General features: G+C 37.8%; 2 protein-coding genes across 2 annotated transcripts; both read right to left on the bottom strand.

The window, feature by feature from the left end:
* Positions 1–6,438: 6,438 nt before the first annotated feature.
* Positions 6,439–11,863, bottom strand: LOC118827242 (chemokine-like receptor 1). Its single transcript, XM_036598534.1, has 2 exons — positions 11,602–11,863; positions 6,439–8,234 (listed from the first exon to the last, which is right to left on the bottom strand). The coding sequence occupies exons 1-2, from the start codon at positions 11,651–11,653 to the stop codon at positions 7,204–7,206; spliced, it is 1,083 nt and encodes a 360-aa protein (XP_036454427.1). The 5' UTR covers positions 11,654–11,863; the 3' UTR covers positions 6,439–7,203.
* A 902-nt stretch (positions 11,864–12,765) lies between these two features.
* LOC118827571 (chemokine-like receptor 1) lies at positions 12,766–15,982 on the bottom strand. Its single transcript, XM_036598982.1, has 2 exons — positions 15,901–15,982; positions 12,766–14,850 (listed from the first exon to the last, which is right to left on the bottom strand). Exon 2 carries the CDS (start codon positions 14,823–14,825, stop codon positions 13,779–13,781), a length of 1,047 nt encoding a protein of 348 aa, XP_036454875.1. The 5' UTR covers positions 14,826–14,850; positions 15,901–15,982; the 3' UTR covers positions 12,766–13,778.
* Positions 15,983–18,942: the final 2,960 nt, after the last annotated feature.

Genomic DNA, 18,942 nt, shown 5'->3' with positions numbered 1-18,942 from the left:
GCAGACACGGGGAGAACATGCAAACTCCACACAGAAAGGACCCTGGTCGCCTGGCCGGGAATCGAACCCAGGCCATTCTTGCTGTGAGGCGACAGCGCTACCCACTGCGCCACCGTGAATAAAGAGTAGTGCAGGCCAATTATAAAAGTCCAAATCTGAGGACAGGAGGGAAAAAATGGGTATGCATAAAATAAACAGATTACTAAGAGGATTCCATGTAAAAACTCCTTGCTATGGGGTGCAGCGTTGAAGAAGATTCATGTGTTATATATTGGACAAAAGCCCATAACAAGTCTACACTGTAAGGTCAAAAATGTGTAGACATCTGACCATCACGCCTATATGTGCTTGTTGTACATCTCATTCCAAAACCTTGGGCATTAATATGGAGTTGGCTCTCCCATTGCAGCTATAAGAGCCTCCACTCTTCTTAGAAGGCTTTCCACAAGATTTTGAGTGTCTTGGAATTTGTGCCCATTCAGTCAAAAGAAAATTTGTAAGGTCAGGCACTGATGTTGGACGAGAACACTAATTGAAACACAATCAGTGTTTCAATAAATCCCAATGGTGTTCAGTGGTATTGCAGTCAGGGCTCTGGAGTTCCTCCACACCAAACTTGTCAAACCATGTCTTTATGGACCTAAATTTGTGCAAAGGGGCACAGTCAAGCTAGAACAAGAAAGGGCATTTCCCAGACGGTTACTTCAAAATTGGAAGCATATAATTTAAGTTTAAAATGTGTCTAAAATGTCTTTGTGTGCTGTAGCATTAACATTCCCCTTCACTGGAACTAAAGGGCCTAAACCCTGAAAAACCCCAGACCATTATCCCTCCTCCACCAAACTTTACTGCTGGCACTATGCGTTCCTGTAGGTAGCGTTTTACCGGAAAACCCAGATTCATCCAGTGGACTGCCAGACAGTGAAGCATGATTCATCTCTCCAGAGGACACATTTCCACTGCTCTGGAGTCCAGTGGTGGTGTGTTTTATGCCTGGCATTGTGAGCAGTGAGCTTGTGTCAGCGATGGAAACCCATTTCATGAAGCTCTTTATACACAGTTCTTATGATTAAGTTGTTTCCAGAGGCAAGTGATGCTACAGAGGAGTTTTTTTATGCACTATGCCCTTTAGCATTTGGCTATTTCATTTCAAAGTTTCATAATACTAGCATTTATGCTTGATCTGGGCAGATCTAACAGGGTGGAAACTGATTTGTGGCAAAGGTGGCCACTTAAGACATTGCCATGTATGGCCCATTCTAATGCTAATGTTTGTTGACAGAGATTGCATATGATGGCTATGTGCTTGATTTTATACACCTGTTTGTGGCTTAAACATCTGAACTGAATAGAAGGGGTGTCCACATACTTTTGGCCTTATTGTGTATAAATTCTATGATCTCACTTTCACTTTTATTGTCAAAATATTAAAAAAAAATAAAGAAGTATTTTCAAAACACCATGGAAAATTGCCTTTAAAAGGTGGTCCTATAACATACTTGCTAACAATATTCTCAAAATAGAGAGATTCATAAGGAAAAGACTGACTTATAAATGTGTTCACATCTCACATTTCAACAGATTGACCATGTGGTATTAAATCGTAAACTGTCATGGCTAAACTTTACCAACTTCAGGAAAAATGGTTAATTATTGAAATTTTCAATGTAAATGTATTTGATTTAGTTTACTAATCAATGTAACCAATATATTTCTGAATTTTGAATAGTGTTTTGTGTGTAATTACAGAAAATGCTTAGATTCCTACTTTGGCACTGTGGGTCCTTATAAGCCCAGTAACTCCTTTGTATGACATTTGCCCATACAGTTTGAATGGAAGTCTGTGAGAGGTCCACAGACTCTTGGGTGTGCTATTCACAGTGTTAATTCAAAACATGACAGAATATGCTGGGCAAAATTCAGAGATCACCCGTTTTCTGTTAATTTCCAGTCAAAATTGCTATAAATGCATGCTATTCATTTTTCAGATATTTCTGAGGTGATTAGACAAAAGATAATCTAAAGGAGAAATACTGGAAAAAACAGGAGTTTTAAAAGCTGGAGTTCAAAAATGTATTAAAAGATTCAGTGAAAATGGAACTCCTAACAACCATGCAAGCCCATAGAAAAGAAGAAAAGATGTTCTTAGGGAGTTTCTCATTTTGAGTCTTGGTTCCTCTCTGGGAATCTTCCTCATGTTATTAAGGAGTTTCTTCTTTTGAGTCTTGGTTCCTTTCGTGTTCCTTCCTAATGTTATTAGGGAGGTTCTCATTTTGAGTCTTGGTTCCTCTCTGTAGTTATTCTTCATTTTCTCACAATGCTATTAGGGCACTTGACCTACAGTTTTGGAAAGCTGTATTTCTTATTGCTTCGTTGAGAAAGATAAAACTGCCTCTTTCAATAAAGTTAGGCTTTAAGTCCCAATATTTACGGAAGGATTCACTGTAAAGCTGCAAATGTCTGTATTTATGCCAGATGTAACTAGAAGAAATTAGCATTATTGTAATGGGAATGGTCAGATAAACAAAGACTGCTTACCAGAGGTTGATAGAGTAGCATTAACCAGTACTCAAGTATTGATTGACACAAGTAAAAATATGCCTCCCCAAGCAACAACTTGAGTAGAAGTGTAAAAGTATTGGGTCAAAAAACTACTTAAGTGTTGAGTAAATTATAGAGTTGCAGTCAAACGGCTTTGTGAATCCAGCATCTATCAGCATAGGCACTGAAGATCATTACACTCTTATTTGGGGGTAGTTTTGGTCTAAAGTAAAACGCTAAAGCTCCAAAGTGAGAGATGTGACCAATCACAAAGCACTACAGATGTTGTCACCAACAAAGCATAATGAAAAATAAACATAAAATAGGAAATAGTAACTAAACAGAAAGTAGATTCCTTTACTAACTAAAATACTTGACGTATTAGAAGTATTATGGTTTGAAAATACTGAGGAGAGTACCAAGAACATTTAAGTACATGTATTTAAGTGAGCGTAATCAGTGATTACCTACCACTGCCGCTTACAAAGTAATGGAAATGATCAGTCGTCAGGAGTGCTGTAAGAGTGGTTTTAATGTTGTAATCCAGCTAGTACCCCTCTATTTTTACAACGTATCTATGATCTGTAATTTGTAGTTTTTGGTAACCTGATTACGTGATGCCATTACATGTGTTATCTTACTACCTAAGCCTGGTAAAAAGTGCCACACAAAAATTACAAGCAAGTGAGAACTAATTCATTACAAAGAGTTTACAGTTGTAAAAATACAGTAACACTGATAACATCATTATTATTGACATCAGTCTCATCAATCTGGAATTGTTTATCAATTTTAAAAATGAAAACAACAAAAACAAGCTAATGTTTCTACAAATACAAGTACTGTCCTTTTAACGAAAACCAAAACGTGCAAAAACAAATACCTTCAATAGAAAAATTGGCCTATTTACATTCAAAAGTGCTAACTTGCAGAGCTTTTTGAAAGCTAGTTTTCTAAAGGTGCGGCTGAAGGTTAAGTGACAGAGCAGGAGATGATAATCATGATGCTTATCATGAATTATTGTGACAAACTGAAAAAACAGGAAACATGATACAAGATGCTTTCAAGCAGCCTTAATTTTGCAAGATGTTTTCAGAAAGATTTTAGATATTAGACTCCCTTAAAAAAACTTCTGCAAATAAAATGACTGTGTTGCTTCTGATTCTATTTTACCATGTAACAGAGGTTTTTCGTACAATATTTTTGGGAGACTCGTTCTCTTATTGTTACGTGGCCTAATTAGGCACGCTGTTGTAGCATGAAACCTAAGATGTGCTCTCAACAGCTCTAAAAACGGCCCTGCTGTCCCTTTAAAGCTATTACTTTGTAAGTAAATGAATGTTTCAGGTCATTCTGAGACACTTATTTCAGTAACTGATGCTGCATTTGGTCTAAAACAATCTGCATTTATAGAATTGGGGTCTATACATGCTGGCCACTTTATTAGAAACACCTACTTTGTACTTTCACTAACTGGCCACTTTATTATAAACGTCTTTGTATTTCCACTCACTGGCCACTTTATTAGAAACACCTACTGTGTACTTACACTCAGTGGCCAATTTATTAGAAACATCTACTTTGAGCTTCCGCTCACGGGACACTTTATTATAAACGTCTTTGTATTTCCGCAGTGACCACTTTATTAGAAACACCTACTTTGTAGTTCCACTCAGTGACCACTTTATTAGAAACACCTCCCTTGTAGTTCCACTCAGTGGCCACTTTATTAGAAACACCTACTTTGTATTTCCACTCTCTGGCCACTCTATGAGCTCCTACCTTATAGCTTATATATATAAGTGTATATTTACAGCTTATAGCTCATCAGTTGCTGCATAATTTCATCACTGGTAAGTTTCCTCATTGGTTAGTTTCAGACCATAGGACTGCACCAGGTAATGCTATTGCTAGACTGAAAGTGATCACACACCCAGAAATACCTCAAAAGAGCAGTTCTGTGGTCAGTAACTGACCTTTAATGAAGGGCCGAAGGATGTCTAACCTGAATTGTGCATGAACAGATGAGCTGTAATCTACAGAGACTGCTGCAGTGATGTTTTCCAGTCAACAACAGTACAAAATGTGCATGATCATAAGAGCCTCTTCACCTAGACAGGTGGCAAAGAGCTACCTTACTACAATGGTACTTTCCTTGAGACAAAAAAACGAATAAACTGAAATGGAGGGTAAAATGTGGATGGAGTCATCAATGTGAGGAGGAAAACGTTCTTTCAGTTTTGCTGGAACCTTACAGAACTGAATAGACTGTATAAAGTAGTTGGTAAAAACAGGTTTAATAGGCCTCTCACAACCATATAGTACCTGATGATTACTTGGCATATAAATAACTGTGATTAGACTGTTTTCTTCATTGTATGCAGATATTAAAATACAAGCCTAAAGTGGCCAAAATGGCTGATTAGCTTTCTCGCTTCCTAGCTGTTGATACTTAGTAGCTCCCAACTGAAAACAATACTACTCATACACAAACATTACTCACCACCGCCCTCTGAAGGCGTTATTAACAAACATCAAATAAACAAACATTACTCACTGCTGCCCTCTAAAGATGTTATTAACAAACATCAAATAAACAAACATTACTCACCGCCGCCCTCTAAAGATGTTATTAGCAAACATCAAATGAACAAACATTACTCACCGCCGCCCTCTGAAGGCGTTATTAACAAACATCAAATAAACAAACATTACTCACCGCCGCCCTCTAAAGATGTTATTAGCAAACATCAAATAAACAAATGTTATTCATCACGTCCTCTAAAGATGTTATTAACTAACATCAAATAAACAAACATTACTCACCGCCGCCCTCTAAAGATGTTATTAGCAAACATCAAATAAACAAATGTTATTCATCACGTCCTCTAAAGGTGTTATTAACAAACATCAAATAAACAAACATTACTCACTGCTGCCCTCTAAAGGTGTTATTAGCAAACATCAAATAAACAAATGTTATTCATCACGTCCTCTAAAGGTGTTATTAACAAACATCAAATAAACAAACGTTACTCATCACGTCCTCTAAAGGTGTTATTAGCAAACATCAAATAAACAAACGTTACTCATCACGTCCTCTAAAGGTGTTATTAGCAAACATCAAATAAACAAATGTTCTTCATCACGTCCTCTAAAGGTGTTATTAACAAACATCAAATAAACAAACATTACTCACTGCTGCCCTCTAAAGATGTTATTAGCAAACATCAAATAAACAAATGTTATTCATCACGTCCTCTAAAGGTGTTATTAACTAACATCAAATAAACAAACATTACTCACCGCCGCCCTCTAAAGATGTTATTAGCAAACATCAAATAAACAAACGTTCTTCATCACGTCCTCTAAAGGTGTTATTAGCAAACATCAAATAAACAAACATTACTCACTGCCGTCCTCTAAAGGTGTTATTAACAAACATCAAATAAACAAACGTTACTCATCACGTCCTCTAAAGGTGTTATTAGCAAACATCAAATAAACAAACATTACTCACTGCTGCCCTCTAAAGGTGTTATTAGCAAACATCAAATAAACAAACATTACTCACTGCTGCCCTCTAAAGGTGTTATTAGCAAACATCAAATAAACAAACATTACTCACTGCTGCCCTCTAAAGGTGTTATTAGCAAACATCAAATAAACAAACATTACTCACTGCTGCCCTCTAAAGGTGTTATTAGCAAACATCAAATAAACAAACATTACTCACTGCTGCCCTCTAACGATGTTATTAACAAACATCAAATAAACAAACATCACTCACTGCTGCCCTCTAAAGGTGTTATTAGCAAACATCAAATAAACAAACATCACTCACTGCTGCCCTCTAAAGGTGTTATTAGCAAACATCAAATAAACAAACATTACTCACTGCTGCCCTCTAAAGGTGTTATTAGCAAACATCAAATAAACAAAACATTACTCACTGCCACCTTCTAAAGGTGCATAGCAACAGTTAGAAGCTATTACTTTTGTTGTTTTTGTAAGACCCATGATTCACTCCATTTGTAACCTGGGGAAATATATATGCCATTTTTTGTAATGCTAATCTGGTATTTAGTCCCAGTTTCTACACTTTATAAATGTTTCTGTATTGGTTTTAGCATTGTTAAAGCATTGTTTTATACCATGATTAATAGCCCATTCTAGCCTCTTGAGACAACACTGTGGTAGTAAATGACTCAAAATATGTGTGTAGGTTGACCAATAGTATGCCATTACAGTAAAAAACTAACTGGCAGTAAAAATCTGAATTAATTTTAAAATTACTAGTCTAAGTGACTCGAGGAGCTTTTTATCTACACAGCATGCCCTCCTCTGCTGGTACCAGTCAAAATAAAGCATTGTTATGACTGTGAAAAGTTTTAAAAGCTTTTGTAGGAGAATAACAGTTTGTTAAGCATCTTTCACAATGCCCTGAATTGCCTGGGCTTTTTTGAGTAAAAGCTTATCCATTTATGGGTGTCTATCTGAACACAGAGATTCTTTATAGCGCAGATTAACTGAGACACTTTTCAAAGGATCAACGATACATACACTGTAAAGTCTCCCACATGTTCCTTTTTTTATACTGAGCTGGCAGTTTGACTGATTGTTTCAGTCTCTTTTTCTTTCTTTCGATAGTCACTGATGATTTCAAACAACAGTCGAAAGTTTGCCTTCTCCAGACGTGGTAATGGATGTTCCTCGGACTGTGCTCCGGCCCTCCTCCTCGATTGCATTCTCGATCTTCGACAGAAGCGCGTGACATTTCCTCTTAAAGTCTTTCCCCATGAACGCATAAAGAAACGGGTTCAGACAGCTGTTAGCACTGGCAAAGGTGGTGCCAATTACCTGTCCAGTAGGGAGAATACTCGCGTATTTGTGGTGGTTTAGTTCCATCAAAGCAACAGTGTGAAACGGCAGCCAGCAGATGAGGAAAGTAGCGATCAGCGCTGTCATGATCTTGAATGGCTTTTTGGACCTCGCTGACTGGTTCAGCTTTAGTTTTTGTATGATGAAGACGTAACAGAAGATAATGATCAGGAATGGCATCAAAAATCCAAAAACGAAGCGGCAGGACACTACGGCAGCATGCTGCTCAGCAGATGTGTAATTGTTGAAACAAATATTTCTGTCCTCGAATATGTCACGCTCAATGTCACGGAAAAAAGCTGATGGTTTACTAAACAATGCTGCAGTGATCCAAGCTAGCACGACTACCACAGAAGCCTTTCTTACGGTGCGCTTGTTCTGAGCCCACACAGGAAACATAACGACCACGCAGCGGTCCACACTGATGATGACGAGGAGGAAGATGCTGCTGAACATGTTGAGGAACAAGATGAAGGAAGTGAACTTGCACATGAGGAGTCCAAAGACCCAGTCTTTTTTGACCGTATAAGCAATACTGATGGGCAGGAAGGAGCAGAACAGGAAGTCAGACACAGCCAGACTCAGGTACCAGGTGGTGTTGACCGACTTCTTCATCTTAAACCCTGCAATCCAGATGACCAAACCATTTCCAACGACACCCAGGACGAAGATGATCACATTGACTATTGCTAAGAAAACACATGTTGCATCCGTGCAAGTTGCTGGAGTCATACTCGGGGCTGGAATTTGGTATTCATAGTCACCATAGTCTGATTCTGGCTCTGGGGTTGAATTCATGATGCCTCTTAATTCTGCAAATCAAAAAAGAAGAGAAAAAAATTAGCTATGCTGATTTAAATGTTAGACGTTATTTAGCTTGAAGAATGCAGGCTTAATAACAAGAGTAGAGCAGAAACTCCTGGTGAAGATGGACTAGTTGACAGTTCAGCAACATCTGTAATTAGTTTTGAGATCCAGCCTTAAAACGCTATAATGTTACATAAAAATAAATAGTTGTGAATAGTCAATACATTGTCACTTTGTCTTCAGCAGCTGGACATTTGACCAAAATCTGTGATTAAAACGTGATACAGTCGTGTGCAAAAGTTGAACACCCCAGGTTTTGTTGATTATCTGTAAGTTAACACATTTTTTCTGCAAATTTTAGTGCACAGTTTTATTTATTTGCTTGATTTAATATATTGGAAAAATTTAAAAATGTATATGCCATAACTTTATTTTTATCTAACTTTTATAGTTTTTGTTGCCCCAATTAAATGTTGTTACATTCAGCAAATAAACAGTAAATGAGCATTAACAACCATTAAAATAAATGCAAATATCTCTGAAATAAAGGTGACAATTTGTGTGAATTTAACACTGAATTGCCCAACAATAATAACAATAAATTAACAACAGCTGTGTTAAAATACAGTATATGTGGTTTATCTACATGCATCGAACCCTGTTTTTTTGGGTACCATTAAATTGTACTGTGAATATTTTTCTTTTTTATTGATGGCTCATTCTACCAAGTCGGAGTTGAAAACACAATTCAGACCTTTTACAGACTTGGATTTCAAACTAAAGCCTTTTGCTTTGAGTAACCCTAACCTTAATTATGTATATTTTATCAAATCAAATAATTGAGCAAATGATTGATCATTCCATTTTTTCACAACCGAAACAATCATAACGATGCCAAAACCTTACCAAATGTCAGTAGTGACTGTTTCGGTAGTGACAATTTAGCTAATTTTGAGCAGAAACCAAAACTTCTAGCCAGTACATGACTAGCAAACACAGCTTTGAACAGTTGTACATGCATAAAATCATACTATTTGTCATTAAAACACAAAAAAGTTTACTTAACTGCATAAAATGACAATTTTAATGTTCCACACTGATTTTGAGGACACTTCAAAACTTCAAAACAATGGGATCTAACTGCTCACCATGTGGCCAAGCTTTCTTCCTCTAATATGCTGGGGTGTGGCTATGGACTAAAACCTTTTGACTCTGTTTGAAATAGCCTACAGTTCCGCTCATGTACTGACTGTGCCCAAAGGTAGTAAGTAAACAATGTGAATTTCACCAGTGAGTCATAAATACCTGGGTGATGTAATACTCCGGCCAAATATTTCAGTACACTGTCATAGCTATCTTTGCGATACAGGTCACCCCACAATACAAAGTCATTTCAGAAGGACATAACTGCTGATATAACCTCCTCCATAGCTTTAATAGCCCTGGATTCAACCATTCTATACGTTAAAAATGGCACGGAGACTTGCCAAAATGCTGGTGCACTCAGTGCAATGCTGAAGCCCCATTTGTTTTCCCTGCTGGTCCCGAGGAGGGTTCGTTTACTTTGTCTATGAAATAAAATTAACCTACTGCATAGATATTGTGGTCGGTCTCAGCCAAACAATCCATCAGAATTGGCTTTTCAGGCTCACTTTACTAATTATTCAGTCAAACTAGCTCATATTACCAAGTATAAATGTAATCAAGGAAATAAAATGACTTCTGAAATGTAGGACAATTTGTGAGAGCACAGGTTTTCCACACAGACGATCCCAAAGCTGACAATTTTAAAGTTTATTTGTGAGTTGGAGATGAGCAGAAAACAATATCCTGCTCTCTGTCATTGTATGGGGGGTATTTTAAAAGTCACACAGGCCCGTCTCTTGACCATAATATAAATGTACATGCTGAAAGGTACCTAGCAACCGTTGCTAAGCAGTGATTAGAAGGCTGAGGAAAATGGGGCGGCTCTTAAGATGATTCTGATGGGCTCAGTTCCTGATGTTGGCAGGCTAGTTGTGCCCCTTCCCTGTAGTGTGACATACAGCTTGTGTCATATACTGGATTTTGTATGAAGTGCTCATTTGCAAAAAAAACAATAAATGCCATCATTTAAAAATGAGCTGGCTTTGCTGAGTTATTCTTACCACACAGCTCATTCTGAACCCTAAAAACAATCATCACAAAAGCCATTATTGTCCATTGTCAAGGCATTGCAAGTCACGTTTTACAGCAGAAACGGTCAAGCGTCAGACCTGTTTTTCACCAGCACCCAATAATTTAGCGAATCGGTGTTCGGGTCAGGTGACGCAACACTACCAAAAACTGTTTTATGCAGAATCTGAAATGACTCCCTTCTCTCTACAAAGTGCAGTAGATAGATCTTAAAATAATGACTACTGCATCTAAACAGAGCCCAGTGTGTCTAACAAAGAACCATATTGGATTCAGCCATGTGTGGACAATTCATACTGGACACCAATATTTGGGTGTAAAAGCCAAAATTTCATAACTTACATAGTGCACTATATAGGGAGCAGTGAACCTCAGCCTTATGATTTTCTGGGGTGTGGTCATATAGATGTTTAATACTGACCATTAATGGGCCATTCTGAACTTTACTTGTTTTGTTCAATATATTGTCTCAAATAAGGCCTTCAGTTTGAACAGATCACCACATAACCACAGTTTGAACTAATTTGGTAGAACAGTCCATCACCCTATTGAACAGCCTTTGCTCATTCTAACATCCTCACGTCTTTGTCTCCTTCTCTGCAGTTCTCACTTCTCGTTTTCTATCTGCCCTTTACTTTTTCTTGTCTTTTCTCTCACTTTTTTGGCTTTTTCTTCTTTTTACATGCGAGGTGCCACGCATGACACCAAATGCATCTTGTGACAAGTCACCACCAAGGGAATTTCTCACAATGACAGGCATAGGCGTAGGTGCCGGCTGTCTATGGTATTGGCAACATTCAACCTGTTATCTCTATAGCTTATTTAAAGGAAAAACTGCAAGCACAATCTCACTCTGAGTGAGGATACCTCCCTGCATTCTGTAAGACCTGAAGCATTGCAACACTGTATATTGAGCAGTTTCAGCTCCAGCACTTTATACTGAACCAAAGTAAAAAAGCTAAAAAACAGAAAATTTCCTTCAACTCTTATGACCTGAATCAAATCAAGTGATTCAGCTTTGCAGAGAAATTGGAAGTGGCCCAATATGAGTGATGGCACGACTCCAGAAAAGAGACACGCAACATAAGGCGACCATGACAGCAATGCAACTGTCCTGTATATTCTGTATATAATGTATATTCAAAATTCAGACGGATGTTGTTTGCCTGGTTGATGTTTGAATGAAAAAAGACTCACCTGGTAACAGCTGCTTCAGCTCAATGGTACCGCATTTGTGGTTTTGCCGCATATGATGAGGGACCAGCGCTTTCTATCAGTAAAATTTTGTGACATTCAGTTCCTCTCTTGCGCTGAATTTACTTCTCAGAACTCAAGAGTGAGCAACAGCACAACAACACATACACACACCCTTCACTGCTGCAGCGCCTCCACTGTCCTGTCTACTGACAGGCCTCGACGGGTACAGCGCGAGGGTCGCAGAAAAAGTAAGATACTTATGCAAAATTTATCTCTTAGATCAGCCAGCGAGCGCAGACGCACACCCACACATCCGTACAGTGCAGGGCGCCTGCTGTAAATCTAATCTAATGCAGTGAAATCCAGTTATTCACATGAATGATCGCCTATGACAACATAATTACAATATAATAACATTTATTAAGACTGGAGTGGCAGTGTTATGCACTGAAACCATCACAGTTTGGTCATGGATGAGCAAGGAGGAAGGTATCAGAAGAAAAAAGGACAACATCAGCAGCATTCTGCTCATATATGGTCATGTGCAAAAGTTTGTGCGCCCCAGTCAAATGGTACATTTTGTTGAATTTCAAAACAAAAGTAAGCCAATGTGTCCTCTGCACGTTTTAATGCACGATTACTGTTTTATTTGCATAACGTTTGCATTTTGCATCTTAGTTTTTATTTTAAACATGTTCGATTTAGCAATCAGATAGAAATTGTGAACTAAAATTTGCGAAGTTTGCTTCTTGTAGAGGATGAGCACTTATTTTCACTTGAAAACTCAGCGAAATGTGTAAAATGACTGGGTGTACAAACGTTCACAGACAACTTTGGGTACATGAGTTTTCTGAACACTAATTCAAACTTGGCACTTTCACTCTAGACATAATTGGCATCCTCGAGAAACCCAGATGTCAAGATCATCATTAGTCAATGAAGTGAGAGTCAGTTCAAACATGTAGAAATTAGGATTCAAGTGATTAAAAGAATGAATCATAATTATTCACAATTTTTGTGAAGACCATCGATTAATCACAGCTTAATCACTCAAATCTGAGCCAAAAGAAAGATTTTTTTCTGTTTAAAAAGCAGTATATTTTGTCACAGCTACATGAGCAAACAAAATAAGGTTAATGAGAATGTATCAATTCCTTTTAATAATTCAGTAACAGTATTTTTATTTTGTGAATGTAAACATCACATGATTTCCAGTCCACAGTGAACAGTTGGTGAACTTATTCATTTCATTTTTTTTTCCTTATTTTTAATGATTTTTAATTAGTTTGCTACAAAATGCATTTTTAAAGAAATTGAAACCTGCCTGCCTCCATTGTATTGCTTGTTGTTTGTCTTTTTGCCCACAACAAACACGGCACTTTAACCAGAACCAGTTTTGGAATCCCTGATAAATACAGTCAAAGGTTTCAAATCCTCTATGATTGCAGCGTCTCGATCTTTTTTCATAAAGTTTGTGGATTCTCTCAAAGAGAACTGGAGCTTTCCACTTTACTGTTGCTTGTGTTAGTTTGATTTATCCACAGGTCTCCTGCGAACTCTGTCCAGTCTTGCCGAAGGTATTTCAAAGTCATTTAAAACATGTATTTGAACAAGACGGCTATAATCACAGATTCTACCATAGCAACGTACAATGCATCGCAGCTGGGCTTCGTCCTGGAACACTGGATTGTTTCTAAGGTGAACCTAGGAAAGTATTGTCACTGTCCAAAGAAAACCAAGATAGGAAACTTTACAGGAGAAGAAAAAAACACTCTTACCTTTCAATGTGTCAATGTAAAGGTTATTTATTACAAACGATTTTAGAACATTTCTATTTGTCCAATCATCATGAAATTTGTACAGAATTTAAAGGATAGCTGGTGTGTTGGAATGATTTAGAAAACTAAAAATTGAGAAAAATGGAGATACACGGTTTCTATGGACAGTGACAATATGTTAACAGCTTAAAAAAATAATGCATTTATTATGTTAATGTGTTTTAGCATGTCATTAATGCCTTATTAACATGTTATTAACACATGAACTTTGACAGTCCTTGTAGAAGCCTAAAGACTTAAGTAAATTAAAGTGATTTGTTGCTAGAACAATACATATTGACGATATGTACAAGGGTGTCAGACTGTGAGGTTATATCACATTATAACATCGTCAAAGTGTCAGATATGAGTGGAAGCTCTGGCGTCCATGGAGCTAGAGCGGGACAGGTAACGGCTCAGTGTGCGTCCTTCTTCTCCCATTGCATTCTCAATCTTTGACATGATGGAACTCTTGAACTTCCGCCTGAAGTCGTTGCCCATGAACACATAGAGAATGGGGTTGAGGAAGCTGTTGGCTGAGGCGGTCGAGGAGCCGATTTTGAGTCCTAGGGAGAGGACCGTGTTAGAGAGGCTTTGGTTCACCTCAATGAGTACGAACGTGTGATATGGCATCCAGCACAAGAAGAAGGTCACGATGAGCGCTGTCATGACCTTGAATGGCTTGGTGGATTTCGCCATCTGATTGCTCCTCAGCTTGAAGATGATGATGGAGTAGCAGACAATGATTATCAGAAACGGGACGATGAACCCAAGAATGAATCGGCTCATGGCGATAGTTGCGTGACCGTACTGGCTCGTGGTATAGTTATTGAGGCACCGGTTTGTGCCGAGGTGGTGCTGAACGTCACGGAAAACAACTGACGGAATGCTCAGGGCCGCAGAGACAATCCATGAGAGAATGACCATAATGGAGGCCTTGCCTATGGTGCGCTGGTTCTGTGCCCACACAGGGAACATAACAGATATACAGCGATCCATGCTGATGACCACAAGGACGAAGATGCTGCTGAACATGTTGAGGAACATGACGAAGGATGTGAACTTGCACATGAAGAGGCCGAAAGTCCAGTCCGAGGTGGCCATGTAGATGGTGTTGAAGGGCAGACTGGCACAGTATATGAAGTCAGACAAGGCCAGGCTTAGGTACCAGGTGGTGTTGACCGACTTCTTCATCTTAAACCCAGCAATCCAGATGACCACGCCATTTCCCACAACCCCCAGCACGAAAATGAGTGCATTGAAGACCAGCAAAAGCATGCAGAGTACTTCTCCAGAACAAATGGGGCGCTCTCTGTGAGCTGTGTGTACCTCGTCATAGGTCTGGTTATCTGCCGTGTAATTGTAATCCGTGTAATCACTCAATATGTCCAAATTGACATCCACCATCTTGATCGTAAAATGGCTTAGTTCCCTGCGAAAACAAGAAAAAGTTTTATGCTCATATGGCATCATTGGTTAGAGTTCTTCTTCTGAAGAATTTAGCATTTGTGACGCTAATCAGGAATTGCTGCGATAGGGAATCTGGGCTACCACAACACAGACTTTCAGTGTCAATTCCTGATTGAGGTCATTCAGTTTTAGTAAACAGAAAACCGAAGTTCGCAACCATTGACCCATTCATAATGTTTTGAGTTTACCTTGTTTTTGGCCAATTCCAATTCAGATTTCTTTAGATTCAAATTATCCAGCACTTCCAGTACTTTCTATGACCCAAAGATGCAATATAAGTAACATTATAGCAGCACATAACAGTTGTTGTACCACCTTCTGAGGTGAAATGTCCTCAGTCTTGACATGTGAAGGAATAAGCCTTTCCACATGTTTATGTTTGTTTGTGTCAGTTGTCAAAGGCTTATGCAAGTGCCAATGTTGCCCTTCAGTAAAGTTCTACCAATATTTGCTTATTAATGACCATTTTAAGTTCATAAAGGAAATAACTGTGTAGTAGCATGAATCAAACAAAGTGTTACATTGAAAGTAAGAGGTATCTGGCTACTTACTACAATGAATCATACACAATTATGCTATGTCTGGCTGTATCTACATGGCCAAAATCAATGCCAAATTGCTTGTCCTACAAAAATAACTAGTTACTCTCACTGTGCAATGCAATTTCCAGTGACAAAGTTCCCTAATTTTACAGGACACATTTTACACCAAAAGACACAATCATGGATTTTCATGCTCAAATACTAAACATATGTGTACAATGTCTAGTAACAGTGGCTACTTTTAGCAGGCGATGACCTGCAACTCATTACAGAATGTTCACAGATATTCTTAAAAAACTTATCTACTATAAAATTCTGCCACATAACAATAAGAATAATAAAACAAAGCAAAAAACAAAGCTATTAGCATATAACATTTAAATGTTAACGAGCCTAGTGCCTAGCAAGGTTTTTTGATCGTATTTCTTTTTGTTCAGGAAATAAAAGAGCAACATGTTGCACACACTCACCACAGAAGTTAGTCTGCAGCATACCTTTGGTCAGAGGCCTTTAACAGCTGTTCTGTGTCAAGCCCTTATAAAGCGTCAGGCGCCCTCTCTTGTGCAATGAGGGATACGTCTAAACACACCAAAAAAAAAAGAAAAACTTGCACAATCTTTGTTTTCCACAGCGACAACATCCCCAGTTTCACTTCCCATTTCTCACCACACTGTCATGTTGTACATACTAAGGGATGGAAGGTTCCTGGAGCTTCAAGTCCATCATAAACCCTTGCTGATAAACATTTTGTGTTGTATAGCAACACCAATTTTAGTGGGCTAAAAATTCAAATAACCAAAAAAAGGGGGCTGTTGCTTTTTAGCCCATGCCAATAATACTGTGGATCATTAATAATGATGAATATTATCAGTCAACTGATGTATCAGTCAGGCCTCTAATTTATAGGTTCCTTTTAAGGTAGTCTACAGGTGAGTTAAACCATTTATCTCAGAGCTTAGAGCTTGCTTAGTTAACCTGTGAACAGAGCTAGCTTTGCTAACCTGTGAATATAGCCATTTGGTTTGCCATGTTCAAACAGGGTAATGCTTTATAATGACTTTCATCATTGACTGACCATTGATATGGTACAGGTCCAAAGATATCGAGACATCCTTTCTACTTAGTGAATTCGGCTTCTTTAAAGTGCGCTAGTTGCTTAGTATATCTAGAAAAGCATTGCCACAAGAAAAGAATAGGAAGCTCTGAAGCAGCTGCACACGAGCCTAGTGTTACAAGTATTACCTACAAGTAAGTACCCCCCATGTTGGGCATTGGTGGTGTAGCTATGGCAGGGTAAACAAGACAGAGCGCACCAAATTCTTTGGGGTATATTATACTACTGGGGCCATGGTAAATTTTTTTTTGAAGATTTTTTATTTTTTTTTTAAATACTATGTTCTTTAAAAACATCTGGATACATGCGGAGGATAATGTGAATGAACATGATGCATTTTCCTTCCATACCGTGACCTATTTGTGAGTGAAAAACCCGAAAAATCAGCGAGGGTATCTGAACGTTTTCTCTTGGTGAAAGTGGAATGTGATAATATTGCCGGTTAATATTATTTTTGCCCCTCCCACTGGTGCATGGTGACATAATCAAAATGAGAAAATGTTTTTGAAGCAACAAAAGTAACTATGTTAAAACAAGAGTGATATCTTTGAAATGATATGATTTAACCGAATGCAAATGTTTGGGTGTTCCTGGTCCAATGACATGTTTTTGTTAATTAAGTGTAAATAAGTTTCCACATATCAGTTACACAGAGAACACACTTCTGCACATTTTAACCTCATTACATTACAATTTTAATTCATACTAAGATTTATTGTTCAGTAACTACTGGGACTTCAATGCAAACCAGTGGAGCTATTCTTAGGTTATGGAAGTGTGTAATAAAATGTTGGGCCTGCTAGAGAGCCCATGGCTTGTTAAGGGGTCAATGCACAATTTGCTGAATTTAAAAATGAAAAAAAAATGAAAAATGAAAAAAAAAAAAATTAAATTAAATTTAACAAATGAAACACTTTGCCCTAAATTTTGCAGAAAACTGCAGACAATATGTAAGTATGTACAATGTACATGTTCATTTTTTTTTCACTTCAACAAAATGTCACTTGACCAGGCTTGAAAACTTTTGCGTATGACTGTATGATGGATGACCACAGACGTACTAACAGTAAAAACGAACCAATTTTAATTTTTAAGGTCGACTTTAATGTAATCAAGTTCACGAGCTGAAGTTAAGCATAATGACCTGCAGTTAAGATCTCACCACTCAGACTGCAACTCTGCAGCGTCTCTGTTGACACACGTGATAAACCACTAAATAGCATTTTATGCGAAGAACTTTGACCACATTAACAGGAAGAGAAGGCCACCCTTTCTGTTGGTGGTTCACTTCAGCTGCAGTTCTGTTCAGAGAAACAAAACAGTCTGCATTTCGAATATGTCTTTTCATAAGCTTTATTTGGATTCATATATACATAAATTTCTGGTTTGTATTTAATCACTGTTGAACTATTTGTGCACTTGAAGCAATAAGCAGTCAAATGATCACTTGCAAAAGTATGCAAAAGTTTGAACATCCCTGGTCAATCTCTGTGTTATTGATTTTCTAAGTGAAAATCATTTAACACATCCTCGACAGAGAACACATTTCATGGCATGTTTGCTCTTAATTTTCATGAAATTAAACATATTAGGGTGAAAAATAATACAAAAAACATGGCCTGTGCAAATGTTAATATTTTAGGTTTTTATTTTTACTTACTAACATGCCTATAATATCTTAAAATAAGCAAATTATTAAATTTCTGCACAAATATTTACAGAAAATTCCATATTTACGTTTAATCCCAAACCATGGGAGCATTGGTGCACAAACGTTTACATAGAACTATATACATAAATGAGTGGTGGGGCATCTACAGAAGTTATTAATGATGGCCCCATCAGGCCTTGTGCAAAACATGCTAAATGTCCGGCAAACCGTAAAAGTCCTAGGCTCACTAATGACAACAACAACCACCAAAACAACATTAATGTGAGGTGATTTTGTTTTACCTTATCGTTTTACCTTAGAAGGGTGGGAGGACAATATAAAAAAGTGGCCAAAAGTCAACCAGGAAAGTATTTTCACATACTATTTGGAGTCGTTAGTGAGTGACAGAGAGGCTATGAATAACCTGAAAAGCTCAGAGACATACAAATTACTTCATAGTGATAAGGTCAGGTGGATTCAAGTGAAATTGGTAGGCAAAAACATTATCAATCATACGTTGTAGAACACATACATTTTTCCAGGGTTTTTTTTTTTACATTTAGGCATTTCAAGTGAATAACCTGAAATGGTACAAAGGTAAGCGATGAACAGGCAGAGGTTTAAAAACGGAAAACTACTGTAGGATTTTCAAAGTTATTAAAAAGGCCTTTTCTAGGGAACTAGTCACTGGCGAAGATTGTTTTATTAAGTTACAGTTCTCCAAACCTTTGTTGATTAACCCTCTGT

Source organism: Colossoma macropomum, unplaced genomic scaffold (assembly GCF_904425465.1).
Source record: "Colossoma macropomum unplaced genomic scaffold, Colossoma_macropomum, whole genome shotgun sequence".
Classification (NCBI taxonomy): domain Eukaryota; kingdom Metazoa; phylum Chordata; class Actinopteri; order Characiformes; family Serrasalmidae; genus Colossoma; species Colossoma macropomum.
This window is presented reverse-complemented; position numbering and strand designations above follow the sequence as displayed.

Bases quoted from the DNA above. Each gene is read 5' to 3' on its own strand.
- LOC118827571 (XM_036598982.1), bottom strand. From the start codon at position 14,825: ATGGTGGATGTCAATTTGGACATATTGAGTGATTACACGGATTACAAT.
- LOC118827242 (XM_036598534.1), bottom strand. From the start codon at position 11,653: ATGCGGCAAAACCACAAATGCGGTACCATTGAGCTGAAGCAGCTGTTA. The intron at 8,235-11,601 runs GTGAGTCTTTTT...TTTGATTTGCAG, and splicing joins GCTGAAGCAGCTGTTACCAG to AATTAAGAGGCATCATGAAT.